General features: G+C 40.8%; 1 protein-coding gene across 1 annotated transcript in view; it reads right to left on the minus strand.

Moving 5' to 3' along the window:
• Positions 1–19,119, minus strand: part of LOC140480418 (ubiquitin-conjugating enzyme E2 E2-like) — a 223,717-nt gene that overhangs the window by 29,796 nt on the left and 174,802 nt on the right. Inside the window, 1 exon segment of the mRNA XM_072575254.1 lies at positions 18,387–18,517. Coding sequence (XP_072431355.1) covers positions 18,387–18,517 — 131 coding nt within the window.

Raw genomic sequence — 19,119 nt, forward strand, 5'->3', positions numbered from 1 at the left:
GGGAAGACTAGGTTGGAAGCAGACACTTGGGAGAGGAACTAAGGAAGATCAACACCGAGAGCTAAATGCATCGAGAGAACCCTAACTAAATACATCAAGGTGCCAAGGACATGTCTTGGGAAGTGATCACCAAGATTTGTTGGATTGTTATTCAAGATGTGCAGCCACATGGATTTGGTGGGAACTCCTTGCTAGTAGCCCTCAAGATTACAATTTCTATATCGATGGTGGTTTCCAATGTGAGGGGTAACATAATGTGGCATCTTCTAGGTTGTCACACATAGGTGTATAAAGGAGGTAACTGATAGCCTGCTTAGTCGAGCCAGTGATTTTAATCACTTGACGATCAATGAAGACAACAAGACTGCAAGGTCTGCTGCATTCGATGTCATTGATGGGCTTCCTCACAGGAAAGGTATCATTAATTTCACTTGTGGTGATATTAGTTCTTTGGGACCAGCCAGTTGTATTTACGAAGCATGAGTTCATTCCAAGAATGTACAACAAAAGAAGCAGGTCTGTTTTTGTTTCTCAGGGAACTATCATATAACATATATTCTACAACTTTCAGCTCCAAGTACTTTTTGAAGCCCCAGCCCATTTTTATAGATGGATCTTCAGTGTCAAGGACTATCTCCTGTTTACATGGCTTTCTCAGAGAAGTCAGAAGAGCACTACAATCAAACCTTTGTGACTGCCAGGGCTGACAGTGATTATACTATTAGTTTCTGGAGGCAAGCTGCAATACACACTCTAAGGGGTGTCACAAATAGTAGTGGTCTGCTGTGTATTGTCCAAGCTGACCCAACAATGTAGATTTGCTATTCTCAAACCAGTGTTTGAAAAGGTATATGTTTTGAAAGCAAGTAACCTAACACCATGGTAAGCATTGTGTAAGTGACTGTCTGAACAAGCGGTAATTAAAATTTGAATTGCAGATTATTTGAAGACGAGAGGGAGTCTGAATGCAGCTTTTATTGGAAGCAAAGAATTGATTGACAACTAATCACAAGGCCATAGATCAATGGCAAAGACCCTTTACCTGCCACCAACTGTTGGTTCATTTTTAAGTAACTGAACAGTTTGTAGCTGGGAGAGAGAAATGTTCAGTTTTACCCCATCTTGGGAGTGACTTCTTTTTTCTCTGCGATAAAAACTAACTTTAAATTTGAAGTAAACCAGTTTATCTTTTTGCAGCTGTTGTTATAAGTTGTGACTTTTAACTAATACATCAGAAACCTTTTATTTTTTTTTAACCCCCCACACTACCGCCTAACTGCGGTAGTGCTTATTTTTCCCCAGCACCCATGGTGTGTGTGTGTGTAGGTGTGAGACACAGTGAAAGACACAAGGTGCACGAATCTTTATTCAATTTCCACCACCAGGAAGATATGAATAACACCCAAGTGGCCAGTGACAAGCACTGCCCTTCAAACCAAAGGGCAATGCTGTGTGAGCAAAACAGTGATGGGGAGGGTAGGGACTAAATCAAAATAGAGTTGGAGGACCTTTTATAAGTAAACCAGCCAACTGTGTCTCTTACCAACCTGTGGAAGCATATGAAAAAAGATGACTGAAGCAACATGCTGGCCAGCAGAAGAATCATAAAAATCATTTCAGCCACAGACCTGAGAACAATAATGACTAAACTGTCTTTCCAGTTTTTCCCCTCTGCCCTGTTTGTTTTTGGTTGTCTGTCTGTGTGCAAAGGGGAATTTATATTGGAATTAAAGTTTTAATTAGTACTGTTAGGTGCAAATGGTTTATAAGTGTTTACCTGTAGCTAGAGTTTAAGTTCTTGTAATAAAGAGTAATTCTTGTTCAGTACAGGAATTTGGTCTGTGCCTTCTATCAATCTGGGTCTGAACATTAGGTAAATTGACAAACTTTGCATACTTTATAAAATATCTAAGTTTTGTGATGACTACAGAAATAGTGAGGCTAGATTTCCAGCACGCTACCCAAGTGAATTGTAACCTGTGGCCTCCTCCTGGAGGCGTACTGCTACTCGTAGTATGCTGCAAGAATACCATATTTTCCTCTAGCCATTGCTAAATGTCTAGAAAGTTTCTTGTGGCACATCAGCCTGATGCTCAGCAGGTGCCTAAAGAATTGCAATCCTACAATTATCCATGGATCAATTGGTCACAAACTCCCTCTGCTGTTGGCATGTATCTGTGTTGTGCTCATCTGAATGTCCTCCCGAATCTACATCTGAACTGTTTGCTGACCGTGTGAGTGTAACTGCACTTGTGAAGGTGTACAATGAGGCAAATGATAGTGGCTGTGTCATCTTCGAAAGTAGAAGGTTTTGGCTCCTGTCCTGGTTGTAATCCAGTCCGTGAATAGTGATTAACCGGTAGTGGAAGAAAACCAAAAGAATCTGATTAAGTATCATCAGCGTTGGAACATTTCACATTTCATCTCATTCATCCTGCATACCCATTCGCAATGAGCCTGGTCCTCCTTATTCATAGTTAGTCTACCTTTGCTCTTTATTTCCGATTGGAGTTCCTTCTCACCAGCATTCTCATTCGTCATCTGCTTGGTGGCTGTGTCCTCAGATCTGCAATTCTTCCTCTAGTGCCTCTCCTCTCCCTGGCACTATGGATCTGCTCATCCTACATGAAAAATTGCAGTTGATGTTTGAGACATAACTCCCTCATTTGCATACATCCTCAGCACACAAATGGATTTGTCAATCAGATAATGTATCCAAGTGCAGACAAAGGCAATCTTCCAGATGTCAACCTTTTGGCCCTCTAGGTAAAAACAAGGACTCAGATGCTGGAGACCAGAGTCTAGATTAGAGTGATGCTGGAAAAGCACAGCAGGTCAGGCAGCATCCGAGGAGCAGGAAAATTGACGTTTCAGGCAAAAGCCCTTCATCAGGAATAAAGCCCTTTTGGCCCTTCTACCCACTTGCACATGTACAATATTGGTAAGTACACGAGACACTACTGTTGACAATGTAACACTACCTCTTTATCCCAACACTTCACTGATCAATTTTCTGCAGTGGACTCAGGTTTGATGGGTAATCCTGGGATTGCTCACCACCCCTGCCACCTTTCTTCAGGCTGTCTTGATCTATCAGGAGGGTTTTCTTATACTGTCTTGAGGAATGATCATTTCCCACTTTTCCCAGACATCCTAAAGGAGAATGTGCATGGAGACATCGTTGAACTCTGGTGTTGGACTGCTGTGACAATATTTCTATGAAGGTTGGTATTCTCAACTGGTGGTGAAACATCCTGATAGTGATGTACAGTCTCCATAACTGGACAGGAGTCTATTCAACTGACCATCTGTAGATGCTACATTGTCAAATAATAATGCGTTGCATTAATTTAGATTAGATTAGATTAGATTACTTACAGTGTGGAAACAGGCCCTTCGGCCCAACAAGTCCACACCGCCCCCGCCGAAGCGTAACCCACCCATACCCCTACATCTACATCTACCCCTTACCTAACACAGTTAGGTTTCAACTTTAGGAAGCAGTCTCTTATGAGGGACTTTATCAAAAGTCTTTTGGAGGTCCACATAAATAACATCTATGAGTATTCCTCTCTCCATTACTGTCTTGAAAAAGCTCAATTCAGTTTGTCAGGCAAGATATCTTCTTTGCAAATCCATTCTGACTCTGTCTAATCAGCTGGAAGTGTATTCAGGAAATCTGTCTTTATTTATATACTCGAGCAACTTTGTTTGGTCAGATGGACAGATCAATGGCAACGGAATTTAATCCTGAAATGGGAGGTGATACACTGTGGAAGAATGAACAAGATGGGGTGGGGGTACTCAATGAGTATGTAAGACAACTAGGAAGCTCAGAGGAACAAAGGGATCTTGTGGTACTTATCCACAGATGCCCGAAAGTAGCAGCATAGGTTATTAGGGTAGTGAGAAAGGCATGCAAGATAATTCCCTTTCTCAGTTGTGGCATAGATTATAAGAGCTGGGAGGTCGTATTGGAGCTGTACAGAACTTTGGTTAGACCACAACTGGAGTACTATGTGCAGTCTTGATTACTACACATTCAGAGGGATGTGATTGCACTGGAGTGGGTGCAAATGAAATTCACAAAGATGTTACCTGGGATGGATCAGTTTAGCTATGAGGTTGAATAAACTCAGATTGTTTCTGTGGAGGAGAGAAGGTTGAGGGAAACCTAAGAGGTGTATAAAATTGAGGGGCATAGACAAGTGAATACAAAGCAGCTGTTCCCCTTAGTTAAAGGCTCAATATCAAGAGGGTGTAATTTTAAAATGAAAGGCAGGAGGTTTAGAGGGGACTGGAGGAAAAATCTTTTAACTCAGAAGGTGTGGGGCAGGGGATGGTCTGTTCTGCCCTGCCTAGGAGAGTAGTTGAGGCAGGAAACCTCACTACCTTTGATAAATACTTGGATTAGCACTTGAAATGTCTTAAGATTTAAGGCTATGGGCCTGGAACAGGCAAGTGGGACTAGTGTAGGTAGTAGCATATGTTTGGTAGTACAGACTCGATGGGCCGAAGAACCTTTTCTGTACTGCATGATTCTAGTAATTTCTTAACAACAGACATTAGTCCCCAATTTCCTGCTGCCATTTTCTTAAAAGTGTAAAACATGCACAATTTTCCAATCCACATGAACAGTTATTGACTCAAGAGCAGTTTGAAAGATTATTGTTTGGATATCTGCAATGTACTCACCGTCTCCTTTAAAAAACCTAGGATGGAAATAATTTGTTCCTGGTGCTTTGGGAATCTTTAGCGTAATTCTTTCTTCATTAACGTTAATTACCTATATACATTTTGGTGAGCTCCTGTTCCTGATTCAGTTCAGGAACCCTTCCCATTCTGTAAATACTGATGCAAAGTAATTACTGAGCATGAACTTCTTAATCAGAGATTTTATTTGCAATTTATATGCTTTTACTTTCAGTTTTATTTTGTATTTAAGATCTTCAGCTGTCAGTAGTTGTCTTTCTTGACAGAGGAGATCTAGTCCTTCAGATGCATAAACTGGTTCTGCACTACATTAAATTCATTTTTGAACACCTGCTATGATCTATTTTAATTTTTCCTTGTTCAGCCTTATTCCAACATGAACTCCTTCAGAACCATTATCTTATCCAAAAAAAAACACTATCTTGGACACTCAAGAAATTTATTTAAAGGATGATTCATCTAACTTGGAGGTAAAGTAATTTTGAAGAACTTCTGTAAATGCCAAGTATCTGAAAATAGTTTTGAATGTTTTTAGAAGTATGATGGTGAGCTCCTGGATTTGATGGGGTACAGCTGCATTATCAGAAGGCGTGCAGAAGAGATGACATGTCTATAAAAAAGCTGAAATAGATGTGGTGGCAACAGTTGCTGAGTCTTTAGATTTACAGTATGAAGGAGCAGAGGCTGCAGAGAAGGTATACTCTATAGCCTCTGTCAACTAAGAACCAGTCTTTTCTCATTGACAATGACAGAAGGGTCTTTGGCTGGTCATCCAGTGCACCTAGCTGGATATGCATGTTCATCAGTATTCCCCTGTATGCCACCCTGTTATTAGTGTCATGTGAATCCTCTGCAACAGAACTCATTAGCCTTCTTATCTACTGGAAAATTGGCTCACAAACTATCCTTTCGCTATAGTATAGTTGCAGCCCATTCTTGCCCAATGTCTCACTATGTGCAGGTCCTAACTCAATGCCATCCTGTGAAGTCTATGCAATGCCAGAATCTGATTGGAGAACATCAGATCAGGTGGCAGTTCTCTTCATCAGTCCTGAAATGTTGCTCGCTCTCCTCTTCTTCCTGGATGTGCCAGGCAGATGGCTGTTTAGATTAGATTCCCTTCAGTGTGGAAACAGGCCCTTTGGCCCAACAAGTCCACACTGACCCTCCAAAGAGCAACCCACCCAGACGCATTCCCCTACATTCACCTCTGACTAATGCACCTAACACCACGGGTAATTTAGCATGGCCAATTCACCTAACCTGCACATCTTTGAATTGTGGGAGGAAACTGGAACACTAGGAGGAAACCCACACAGACATAAGGAGAATGTGCAAACTCCACACAGACAGTCACCCGAGGCTAGAATCGAACATGGGACCCTGGTACTGTGAGGCAGCAGTGCTAACCACTGAGCTACCGTGTTCTTGGGTGTCTGAAGCAGAAAATCAGAAGCAGCAGATTGGGGTGGGGGAGAAAGCAGAAGGTCCATAATCATACCATCAGCATGCCAGATAGCAGGATTACGGTGACCTGAGAGTTGAAGAAAGGTATAAGCATATCCTCATAGTTCTCAGTGACACAGTCAAAGCCACATCACAAAGAACCATGTTCTCTATGAGTTCCATACTGTTGTGCACCACTTTTCCTTGTATAAGAGAGGAATCCATGCCAGTAATTGTGTTACAATGTAATGCAACTCTATTTCTGAATTCTGGGATAATTAAGCAAACATTAAGTGTGAAGTTGGACAATATTGTTAGGTTGTGATTATGAGGTGGAGCATCTGTACAGTACCTGAATGGAAGAACTGAGAGTGCTGAGAGCCAGGGACTGATGTGAGGTGAATATAATGGGTGTAATGCATTGAGCTCCAAGATGCTGCTGGATTAGTTGATAGAGATGCAGTGTATTCATGACGCTGACCAAACTGGTGAGGTCATTAGACCTCTAGCAGCACTGCTGTCAGGGCATCAAGTCTTGAATGGAGTGGTGATGATTAAGGATATTGAATTCTTCTAAATCATCATTTGTATGTTTACAAATACACAATATCAACACAAATACTGGTGTGTTATTACTGAGTAGGAGAAAGTGAGGGCTCATGCCCGAAACGTCGATTCTCCTGCTCCTTGGATGCTGCGCTTTTCCAGCAACACATTTTCAGCTGTTATTACTGAGTGACTGCATCATCTAATGAAAGAGTTCATGAGACTGCAGGCACCCCTGGAAATCAAAATGTAGCCCTTGAAAATAAAAAAAAAGCCCTTGAGGAATACTCACCAGCTCAGAAAACAAATATTTTGAGCCCTGCTGCTTCATATTTCCAGCATTTTAATTCCCTTTCTGCTGGCATCTTTCACTATTTGTAACAACACCATCGATAGGAATAAGAAAACTTACAGTGTTTCATGGAATGAAATTAAAACATGCCTAAGTGTCAAATTTATTGTTTGATTATTGAAGTTTCACTCCAATTCCAATCCAAAGCAGGTGCTTGGGTTGATGTCTCTGTCTCATTTCCCTTAGGTGCAGGTGATCATTGACTGCAGCATCATGGCATTCCCATATCAAGCAAGAGAACTTACAAAATGCAGAGGTTCTGCTCCATAAATGTGCAACTGGTATGTAGCCACACACAAAAAAATGTGCAGGTGCATATCAGATTTTCTTAAACTGTTGCGTTGCTTTCAACATATGGCAACCCAATTCACCAAGTTATGTCTTGAAAGCACATGTGAGGATGAATGGCAGGACGCAAGGGATACACAATTCAAACATGACCGATGATATCCATCAGAAAATTGATCAATTATGTTGAAATACATTAAATGACTACCATATTGTGACTGAACAAGCCATTAGCATGCTGAAAGGCTTGCTTCAGATATATTTGGGACATCCTACCATATTCATTTATTATGGTTTCCAGTAGGGATGTGGTTTACAATATTCAGACCAATATTGCTCAGAAGGAAGATTTGGCTGTGCAAGAGGAACAAGATTTGGTATGAAGATTATCTATGAATGATGTAAAGAAGAGAAGTTGCGAGGAGAAAAAGATGATGATATTACTGGAATGCATGATCATCTGCTCACATTGCTGCCCAAAATGCCAGGAATGCTCTTTCGAAAGAAAGATTAACTTAGGTAACATTAATGGACCAATGTCAGAAGCACATGAAACAGCTATTCTTCCTGATTTCCTCAACACCACCAGCCTGACCCTTGCAATAATACTACGGACAAAATTGCCAAGCAGTCATTGCACATTCTCATTGGTCCCTGTAAATTTATGACTTCTCATTCATCATTAAACACTTGAAAAGAACATATCCACTTAGCAACCAAGAATGGATAAACAAAAAAAAGCTCAAAGTGATTCTACGTAATTCTGCAAATGATGGAAACTTTGCAATGTTATATTTTGGCATACATAAATGCGCACATTTCACATAATAAAAACAGAAAATACTAGAGAAACTAACCAGATCTCACAGGATCTGTTAAGAGAGCAATAGAATTATTGTTTCAAATTCAGTAGACTCGTTGAAGATCTGCTGAATTGTTGTCTACTTAAAGCTAATTTGTGGGCACCACGGTGGCACAGTGGTTAGCACTGCTGCCTCACAGCGCCAGAGACCCGGGTTCAATTCCCGCCTCAGGCGACTGACTGTGTGGAGTTTGCACATTCTCCCCGTGTCTGCGTGGGTTTCCTCCGGGTGCTCCGGTTTCCTCCCACAGTCCAAAGATGTGCAGGTCAGGTGAATTGGCCATGTTAAGTTGCCCGTAGTGTTAGGTAAGGGGTAGATGTAGGGGTATGGGTGGGTTGCGCTTCGGCGGGGCGTTGTGGACTTGTTGGGCCGAAGGGCCTGTTTCCACACTAAGTAATCTAATCTAATTCTTACAAAGCGTCCATTCTTTCAATCAAGCACATACCTTAACCCGCCCCTAAATATTCTGGCTGATACTATTTTAAATACATTTTAATGCAAATAACTGCTTAACTGCTTCGTTCACAACACCTCGTTTGCCTCGTCAGCTTTAGCTCCTAGGTATTCAGCATTTTATTATACCAACACGAGTTTCTACAGCACTAACAGTCATAGAGATGCACAGCATGGAAGCAGACCCTTTGGTCCAACTTGTCCAATGCAGATAAGATACCCTAAATTGATCTAGTCCCATTTGCGAGCACTTGGCCCATATGCCTCTAAACCTTTCTTATTCATCTACCAGATGTCTTTTAAATGTTGTAATTGTACCAGCCTCCACCACTTCTTCTAGCAGCTTGTTCCATACATGCACCACCCTTTGCGTGAAAAAGTTGCCCCTCAGGTCCCTTTTAAATTTTTCTCCTCTCACCCTAAACCTATGCCCTCTATTTCTGGTCTCGCCCACCCCAGGGAAAAGACCTTGTCTATATACCCTATTCATGCCCCTCATAATTTTATAAACCTCTATAAGCCTCCGAAGCTCCAGGGAAAACAACTCCAGCCTATTCAGCCTTCCCTATAGCTCAAACTCTGTAACCCTGGCAACATCCTTGCAAATCTTTTCTGAGCCCTTTGAAGTTTCACAGCATCCATCCTATCAGGAGACCAGAATTACACACAATATTTCAAAAGTGGCCTAACCATTGTCCTGTCCAGCTGCAACATGACCTCCCAACTCCTGTACGCAATGCACTGACTAATAAAAGGAAAATATACTAAGCGTCTTCTTCACTACGTTGCAGGGACTTATGCTCGAGATGTCGATTCTTCTGCTCCTTGGATGTTGCCTGTCTGTCTGTGCTTTTCCAGCACCACTCTCTTCGACACTCATCTCCAGCATCTGCAGTCCTCACTCTGTCCTAGCCTTCCTCACTATCCTATCTACCTGTGACTCTACTTTCAAGGAACTATGAATCTGCATTCCAAGATCTCTTTGTTCAGCAACACTCCCCAGGACCTTGCATTAAGTGTATAAGTGCTGCCCTGATTTGCCTTTCCAAGATGAAGCACTTCACATTTATCAAAATTAAATTCCATCTGCCACTCCTCAGCCCATTGGACCATCTGATTAAGATCCCATTGTACTCTGAAGTAATCTTCTTTGCTGTCCACTACACCTCCAATTTTGATGTCATCTGCAAATATACTAACTCCACCTCCTATGTTCACATCCAAATCATTTATACAAATGATTGAAAAGCAGTGGACCCAGCACCGATCCTTGTGGCACACCATTGATCACAGGTCTCCAGTCTGAAAAGCAACCCTCCACCATCACGCTCTGTTTTCTACCTTCGAGCCAGTTCTGTTTCCAAGTGGCCTGGTTCTCCTTCTATTCAATGTGATCTAACCTTGCTGACCAGTCTACAATTAGGAACCTTGTTAAATGCCTTACTGAAGTCCACATAGATCACACCCACCTCTCTGCCCTCATCAATTGTCATTACTTCTTCAAAAAACTCATTCAAGATAGTGAGACATGATTAGATCACTTACAGTGTGGAAACAGGCCCTTTGGCCCAACAAGTCCACGCTGACCCACCAAAGCGCAACCCACCCAGACCCATTCCCCTACGTTTACCCCTTCACCTAACACTATGGGCAATTTAGCATGGCCAATTCACCTAACCTGCACATTTTTGGACTATGGGAGGAAACCAGAGCACCCGGAGGAAACCCACACAGACACGGGGAGAATGTGCAATCTCCACACAGACAGTTGCCTGAGATATGATTTCTCATCTGTTTTTATTTCAGATTCTTAGCATGTGCAAAATTTTCCCTTTGTCATGATGTATTTGTTATTTTTTTAAAGCTCAGTTATTTCTGAACTAAGTGAAAGGGCGAACAGAGTGTTGAGTTGTATGGTCTGCCATGATCATATTGAACAGTGGAGCAAGCTTAAAGAGCTGAATGCTCCACTCCTGCTCCTATTTTCTATGTTACTGTGTGTACTGATGCAGATTGCTAGCCTGAAGCTAGACCTCCTAATATTTAAAGATTGCAAGAGGGCACATTTCTTTGAAATTAACATCAAAGATCCATGCATTATGAGTTGACTTTGAAGATAACAACCATTAAATTCTTCATGGTACACCTCCCTCCTTGTTGTTGAAATCACAATTAGAAGAGTTCCTTCCCCCTCCCCCCACCACCCACCCACCTAGTGAGTTCATTTATTTATCCCCAGGCTCACGGACTTTGATCTGTCAGCCTGTCTACTGGACATAGAAGAAGATGGTGAGTTAAGATTAACAGGCACAAGACTATTTGTAGATGTTGAAGTGATGGGAGAACACGGGCTGTGGACAGAAGAGAATGGAGTTTTCTGCCCATTGTACCTCCAGATGTATGAGCTTCTAAGTTTAAGTAAGTCATGCACAAATCCTGATGAAACTATATAAAGTGGAAGTAGAAACAGAATTAGCAGTTAGGTCAATGACCTTTCATTAGAACTAGAAGATGTTAGATGTAACGTATTTTGAGTCAGGCAAAAGATAATCTGAGGAAAGAACAAAAGGGAAAGGTCCATAATGGTTTGGACAGCAGTAGAGATTAAATGACCAAATGGATGGATAATGGTGCTAAACAAAAGCAAATAGTAATAGAACAAATTAAAATATAAACAGTCTAGAAGAATTGAAATGACAAAAGCAGAATCATCACCATCAGCTGCTGGGTAAGGAGAGATTAGGAATGGACCATGTGAAGTTAAGTGAGGAATGGAAACTGGAACCAAAGTTAATGATATTTTCTGCTTCCGGGCATGACCAAGAAATAGCACTGCTACTTGATCAATGTACTGGAAAAAGAGATGAGGGAGGAGACCTAAGTAGGAATTAAACAAAATGATTCACATATGGTACAAAAATGGACACATTGCTAAGGTCTATACATTCCTTATATTTGGTGGAGATGTATGGTGTCGAAGGAGGAGTTGTTAATGTAAAACTCGAGGGTGCTGGTAGCTGGCAACTAGTTTGGCCTCAGTTTAACGAAGGTGGGGAGGACCCTCAGATCATCCAGATGTGAATGTAAATCTTGAGAGATTGGATATCCATGGTGCAAAAGAGATGGTGAGGGCCAGGAAACTGTTAAAATGGCACGGATGTGTGAAGAATCACAGATTTGGTGAGAAAAGGCTGCATAAGGGGAAAAATGTAAAGTTGACATTTCCTGGATTATGGGAAACACAGCTGATAGCAACTGAGTTTTAAAAATCTGAATAATCATAATGCATGCAGCTTTCATTATCTTATTTAATACCAATTTCCCTCTCTGGCACAGGTTGGTCATCAGTTCAGCTTTGACCCTCAGTTAAAGAAAGAATTGGGTGGGCTATAGACTGGTTTGGGTTGCATTTGATTTTTAAAATGGCCCCCTTATGGACTGTAATGATTCCATGAGTCCAAGAGCAGCTGGCAATTGTTGAAGTTTATCAGTAAAATTGTGTGCAACATATATCATTAATACTATTACATTTCCAATCTTGGAAGGTGGTTGGATTTGAGAATTTGATTCGATTGTGTATTTTCAGTAGTTCAGAGTTCAAATTCAGTGTATATTGCAGAGTTCTAAAGGCTACATTTATATCTTGCTTCAACTGATATATTTTAAAATAGTGGAATTTCAAATAATTATCATGTACTATTTTCTCTCTTCCCTTAAAGCATTGATTCATGATGGGATAAGTTTGCATAACAATCTTTAACACGCATCCTTCAACTTTCTTTTCAAAATGGCCATTTTTTTCACATGTGAGCAATGGAAGAGAAATTTTCTTGAACCATATACAGGTACTTCAGTTACTTGGTTAACCTTGGTGAATTCTTGGAGATGTCTGCAAAATACTGTTTGATTACGTTATTGTGATAACCTCCAAAATATTGTTCTCTTTTTGGGTTATAAAGCTAGCTTTGATTTGAACAATTGATAATTAACATACTGCAAATTCAGATTTTGGTATGTAAATATGTATAAAAGTTGGAAGGGCTGTTACTGAACAAGTGAATTTAGTGGCTGTTCCTATAGCCAAGACAACTAAATTCATCTATGCTGCAACAAACATTAAGGATTGAAGACTTGCTTCTTTCTTTAAGAGAAATAGATATCATGAAATATATAAATTATTTTGATCCATAGTTGTGCATGGATGTATACTAAGTGTAGAATAAAGCAGCTCACCAGATTGATCTGCCAATATGTTTACCTACTTGTGGAAATTTAAATCCGCTGGGTCTAATATCGCACAAATTATCAACAATTACAAAGAATTCTCACTTCTTTGTAACATTCACTAGTACTATAGAACTTGAATATCGCTGTAAAGAGAGACATGTTGCTGAAGCTTTTCATCTTGAACTCATCAGAGCTAATGTGTAGGCTTAACTTAATCCTCGTGCAGTATTGAGGCTCTGGGGAGCCTTTCTAGAATCATAAAATCATGGAATTTTAGAGTAGAAAAGGTGGCCATTCAGTCCATCATGCCAGGTCTGGCATTTACAGCCATCCAATCAGCCTTCCCAGGGCGCTCTACTCATATCCTTGCAATTTTATTCCCTTTAAATATTTAGTCAATTTGTTTTTGAAAATTTACTATTAAATATATTCCCGACACCTGTTCAGTCACCACATTCAAAAACATATGAGGCTTCATCTTTAAGCTTCTCCCATTACATTTCCACATTGATGTTAGGTGACTTCCCTTTCTGCCTCCTGTCAGTCACCCCTTCCACTTCCAGTCCTGCTGCAGCCTCTCACCATTGCATCTTTCCATTTTGTCAGCTGGAGCTGATGTAATGTTTTATTGGAGCAGTAATCACTGTTTTCAAAAGTTTTTGCATGCTTTTTGAACTTAAAAAAACTCAAAAACAATGATTTTTTTAATGGGAGGGGAGAGAGAGAACAGGGGATAAAAGTTTGGGGGAGCGACCACATGGTAGCGTCAGAGACTGAAGAATTCCAAATGACTCGACATAAACAAACAAACATCCTCCTTATCTCCTTTTTTCTCACAGTTACATCTCCATCACGTCAAATGCAAAATTTCGTCTCTCTTTACAGCAGATTTGCATTCTATTTCAATCTCTTCTTGACTACTTTCTTCAGTGGCACCACAATCTTCACTGATCACTTGATATACTGGTTCCTGATATTCTTCTTTCTCATTACAGCACACATTCATTTCAGTATTCATTACCCTTATGGGTGGCATGATTAGCACTACATTTGATTCCAGCCTCGGGTGACTATGTGCAGTTTGTATATTCTCCCTGTGTCTCCATGGGTTTCTGGCAGATGCTGAAGTTTCCTCCCACAGTTCAAAGATTTGCAGGTTAGATGAATTGGCCATGCTAAATTGTCTGTAGTGTCCAGGGATGTGGAGGTTAGGTGAATTAGCCATGGTAAATGCAGGGTTTTGGGGATAGGGTGGGGGCCAATTTCTGTCTGGGATGTTTTTCGAAGGGTTGGTGCAGACTTGATGGGCTGAAAGGTTCTTTACAGTGCAGAAAAAAACCAATGATCTCATTATTATCCAGTCATTGTTCCTCTCTTCTTGATGTTGCCCAAAGTTTGCACGATATAACAAGTCTAACTTTACAAACATCTTGTAGAATTTTCCTTTCAGTTTTTGATGGTACTTTCCTCTCACGACACTCAATAACAATTCTTCTAATTTACCCCAACCAGGACTAATTCATTTCTAAATTTCCATCTCGATACTATCATCTTCTGCACCACTTTTTAAAAAATATACACTTTTATGCGCAGTTTGATTGCAGATTTGCATTTGTTGCTCATTCCAATTGTCCCTGAACTTGAGTGACATGCTATTCCATTTCAGAGGCCAGTTAACCATTAACCACATTGCTACAGGCCATTCAAGGTAAGGATGATAGATTTCCTTCTCTAAAGGATATTAGTGAACCAAATGGGTTTCTAAGACAATTCACAATAGTTTAAAGTACATCATTACTTTTTATTAGTGGAATTTTTAAATTCCACCAGCTGCCACAGTAAGATTTGAATGCAAGGCCCGTTACCCTAAGTTTCTGGATTGTCAGTCAGGTGATATTGACACACTGCCAACATTTCCCTACACTACTGACTGCAGGTATTTGAAACTACTCATTTCTCCAAGACTTCACCCATTATCTTAAAACCTTCACCCTGAGTTTCCCCTGAGGATCAAACAGACTGTCCATATATTGGTCTTTAATCTACTATTCCTTATTTCCTCACCTCCAGTTTTCCAGTGCTTTTCTCAATTTTTCTAGATACTCAGTCATGTTCTAATTATCCAAAACATGTAGTTCAAATAGATATACATTAAGTAAAATATCTTCTCATCTCACCTTGAATAGTTTTGCTAGTTATTCTATAAGTTCACTCATCTCCTGACTTACTTTGTCACTTCCTTTATAATTTTGACCACCTGTTAAATCTCCCCTTAATCTTTCCATCTTGAATCCCTGCTTCTCTAATCTTTCATTGTAACTGAAGTCTCTCATCCTTGCTCTCATTATAATAAGTCTCACCACACTTTCTAAGACATTTACATCTCTAAATAATGTAGAGAAAGTGAGGAATGCAGATGCTGGATATCAGAGTCGAGAGTGTGGTGCTGGAAAAGCACAGTAGGTCAGGCAGCATCCAAGGAGCAGGAGAATTGATGTTTTGGGCATGAACCCTTCATCAGAAATGAGGCGTGTGGTCTGGGGGCTGAGAGATGAATGGGAGGGGAGTGGGGCTGGAGGAAGGTAGCTGAGAATGCAATGGGTAGAAGAAGGTGGGGGAGAAGGAGATAGGTCAGAGAGGAGGGTGGAAAGGATAGATGGTAAAGACAATGGACAGGTCAAGAGGGTGGTGCTGAGTTGGAGGCCTGGAACTGGGATAGGTGGGAGGGGGGAAAGGAAATGAGGAAACTGGTGAAATTCACATAAATCCTGTGTGGTTGCAGGATCCCAAGGCAGAAGGTGAGGTGTTCTTCCTCCTGGCGTCGGGTGGTTAGAGTTTGGTGTTGGAGGAGGCCCATGACCTGCATGCCCTTGTTGGAATGGGAGGGGCAGTTGAAGTGTTCAGCCACAGGGCAGTGGGTTTGTTTGGTGCGGGTGTCCCAAAGGTGTTCTCTGAAATGATCTGCAAGTTGGCGTCCTGTCTGCCTGATGTAAAGGAGACCACATTGGGTGCAATGGATACAGTAGATGACATTGGTTGAAGTACAGGTAAATTTCTGTCAGATGTGAAACGATCCTTTGGGGCCTTGGACAGAGGTGACGGAGGAGGTGTGGACGCAGGTTTTGCACTTAGACTGAAGTTAACTCAGTTGGCTGGACAGTTGGCTATGGAGTAGAATAAGTCCAATTGTGCAGGTTCATACCCACACCAGCAGTAATTGTTCATAAGGCCCCCCTCACCTTAGTTTGTCCTTGTTGAGTGCCTACTTTCAAGTTATACATAACTAATATATTTTGAAGTGCAAAACCTGCAACCACACCTACCCCCTCAGGGCCTTGGGACCTTGTAACCACACAGGATTAAAGTTTCTTCATTTCCCCTCCCCCCACCTTATCCTAGTCCCAAGCCTCCAACTCGGCACTGTTCTTTTGACCATCGTCTTTTCCAACTATCCACTCCACCCTCCTCTCCAACCTATCACCTTCTTCCCATCTTCACCTACCTATTGCATTCTCAGCTACCTTCCAGCCCCACCCCCCCACCCTCTCCTATTTAGCTCTCAGCCCCACGGCCCACAAGCCTCATTCCTGATGAAGGGCTCATGCCCGAAATGTTGAATCTCCTGCTCCTTGGATGCTGCCTGACCTGCTGTACCTTTCCAGCACCACACTCTCAACATCTTTTAATAATGTGCCTAGAATTGGATACAATAATCCAACTGGGGCCTAATAAGTAATTTATAATGATTTAGCATAACTTTGCTTTATCTGCTTCTTTATAAAACATGGATTCCTGTGTAGCTTTTCGATAACCTCTTCAAGTTAGCCTGTCAGCTTCATGTATCAGAGTTATACAGTCATGCAGCACGGAAACAGACCCTTTGGTCCATGCTGACAATGTTCCCAAACCATATTAGTCTCACTTGCCTACTTATGGCCCAAATCCACCAAACCTTTCCTATTCAAGGACTTTTTCAAATGTAATTTAAATGTTGTAACTGAACCTATAACCACTACTTCCTCTGACAGTTCATTCCGAATATGAACTACTCTCTCTCTAAAATAGAGTTTCCCCTAATGTCCTTTTTAAATATTTCTCCTCTCACCTGAAAAATATGCCCCTAGTTTTGAACTCGCTCATTGCTGGTTAAAAGACCTTCGCTACTCACTTTATTTATGTCCCTCATGACTTTATAAACCTCTATAAGGTAACCCCTCAACCTTCTATGCTCCAGTGAAAAATGTCCCAGCCTATCCAGCCAATCTTCATAACTCAAACCTTCCATTCCTGGCAACATCCTGGTAAATATTTTCTGAACTCTCTCCAATTTAATAATATTCTTCCTATAGCAGGGCGACCGGATTTTACACAGTATTTCAGAAAAGGCGCCAAAGTCCTGTACAACTTCAACATGACATCCCACATCCAGTACTCAAAAGGTTTGAGCAATGAAGGCAAGCATGCTAAATGCCTTCTTAACCACCCTGTCTACATGTGATGCAAATTTCAAAGAATCATGTACTCAACCTGAAATTGTCGTGCTACTGATACGATATATTGAACAAACCTAGATTGCTCATTCCTGATGAAGGGCTCCTGCACGAAACGTTGATTTTCCTGCTCCTCAGATGCTGCCTGACCTGCTCTGCTTTTCCAGCACCACACTCTCAAACCTAGATTGCTGTTAAGTCTTTCCACATTAACGAAATGAAACCTGCAACCCATTCTAAAAGGTGAAAGATGTAACAGCAATATAGGTTTGGGTGGTGCTGGAAAAGTACAGCAGGCCAGGCAGCATCTGAGAAGCAGGAAAATCAACGTTTCGGGCAAAAGCCATTCATCAGGAATAGAAGATCTATTCCTGATGAAGGGCTTTTGCCTGAAACGTCGATTTTCCTGCTTCTCAGATGCTGCCTGGCCTGCTGTACTTTTCCAGCACCACTCTGATCTAGACTCTGGTTTATAGCATCTGCAGTCCTCACTTTTGCCTAGCAATCTAGGTTTGTTCAATATATCGTATCAGTTGCATGACACTGTGATCTTTTGCTATAAATTCTGTGTCTTATGATCCTGCTCCACAGCTACCTGATGAAGGAGCAGCACTCCAAAAACTAGTACTTCCAGATAAACCTGTTGGACTATAACCCGGTGTTGTGTGATTTCTAACTTTGTACTTATTGTTCAGCAGTTTACTTTTAAGAGTGAGAAACAGATGTGAGGAAGGAGAGACTGAAAGAGAAATAGGAGGAAGAAAGAAAGAGTGAAGAATGCCTTTTGCAAAGAAATTTCTAATATTAATATCCTCAGCTTGGTAGAATCTGGTGGTACAGTATGAGAATTTTTAGTGGGAATCAATCTAAAAGGACTAGAATGGTAAGTTTGATTTAGAAACATTGAAAACCATTATGTGGTTCAAAATACTTCCTATTACCATGTAGTTTACATTGTTTAATTACTGCTTGTTTTTGAGCTAAATTGCTTTTCAGGAATACACATCTTGGGCGGCTTGAAGGGGTAGTCAGGTGAAAATGTGAAATCTAAGAAGAAGACACCACCCTCGTAAACTGAACCTGTGGGTCCCAGGATTGTTGACCTCCATTCATAAATATTGTCTCCTTTAGGACCAGCACTGTAACAGAAGAAATGTTTCATAAATGTACATGAGAATAAAAATTATAGACAGTTTATTATTCTATGAAAACCTGAAAAAATAACACAAAGGTACCATTTTACATCAGCAGGGTATAAGGATTCTTGAGCAGTTAATGTGCACTCTGCACCTGTTGAAATGTTAGAGAATATAAAAGAACAATCTTGTCAAATATTTCAGCTCTAATACCACACCCTCAATCCATGTAAGTATTTAGGTTAGACATGCTTAATTAAAATGCTTAATGGAATTATATGATAACCATAAAGTAAAACTTTTCAATTAAATGCCATTGCATAGCTATTCACAGTACATAAATTTGTTACAGAAAATTCAGACAAAGGTAAGAACATTAGGGACTAAATATATGTTGGTATTTAGAATAAGACTGCCATTTGAGATATAAGTCAGAGCATGTTCTATTCTTTACCTTTCAACAGTCATCCACTTCTATTTGTTAGAACTGGGGAGAACTTCAAAAAGTAAAAAAGAAACTATACTTGGAATCATAGTCATGGAGATCAATAGCACAGAAAATGGCTCTTTGGCCTATCGTGTCTACAGCAATCGAAAACAATCAC

Source organism: Chiloscyllium punctatum, chromosome 8 (assembly GCF_047496795.1).
Source record: "Chiloscyllium punctatum isolate Juve2018m chromosome 8, sChiPun1.3, whole genome shotgun sequence".
Lineage (NCBI taxonomy): Eukaryota > Metazoa > Chordata > Chondrichthyes > Orectolobiformes > Hemiscylliidae > Chiloscyllium > Chiloscyllium punctatum.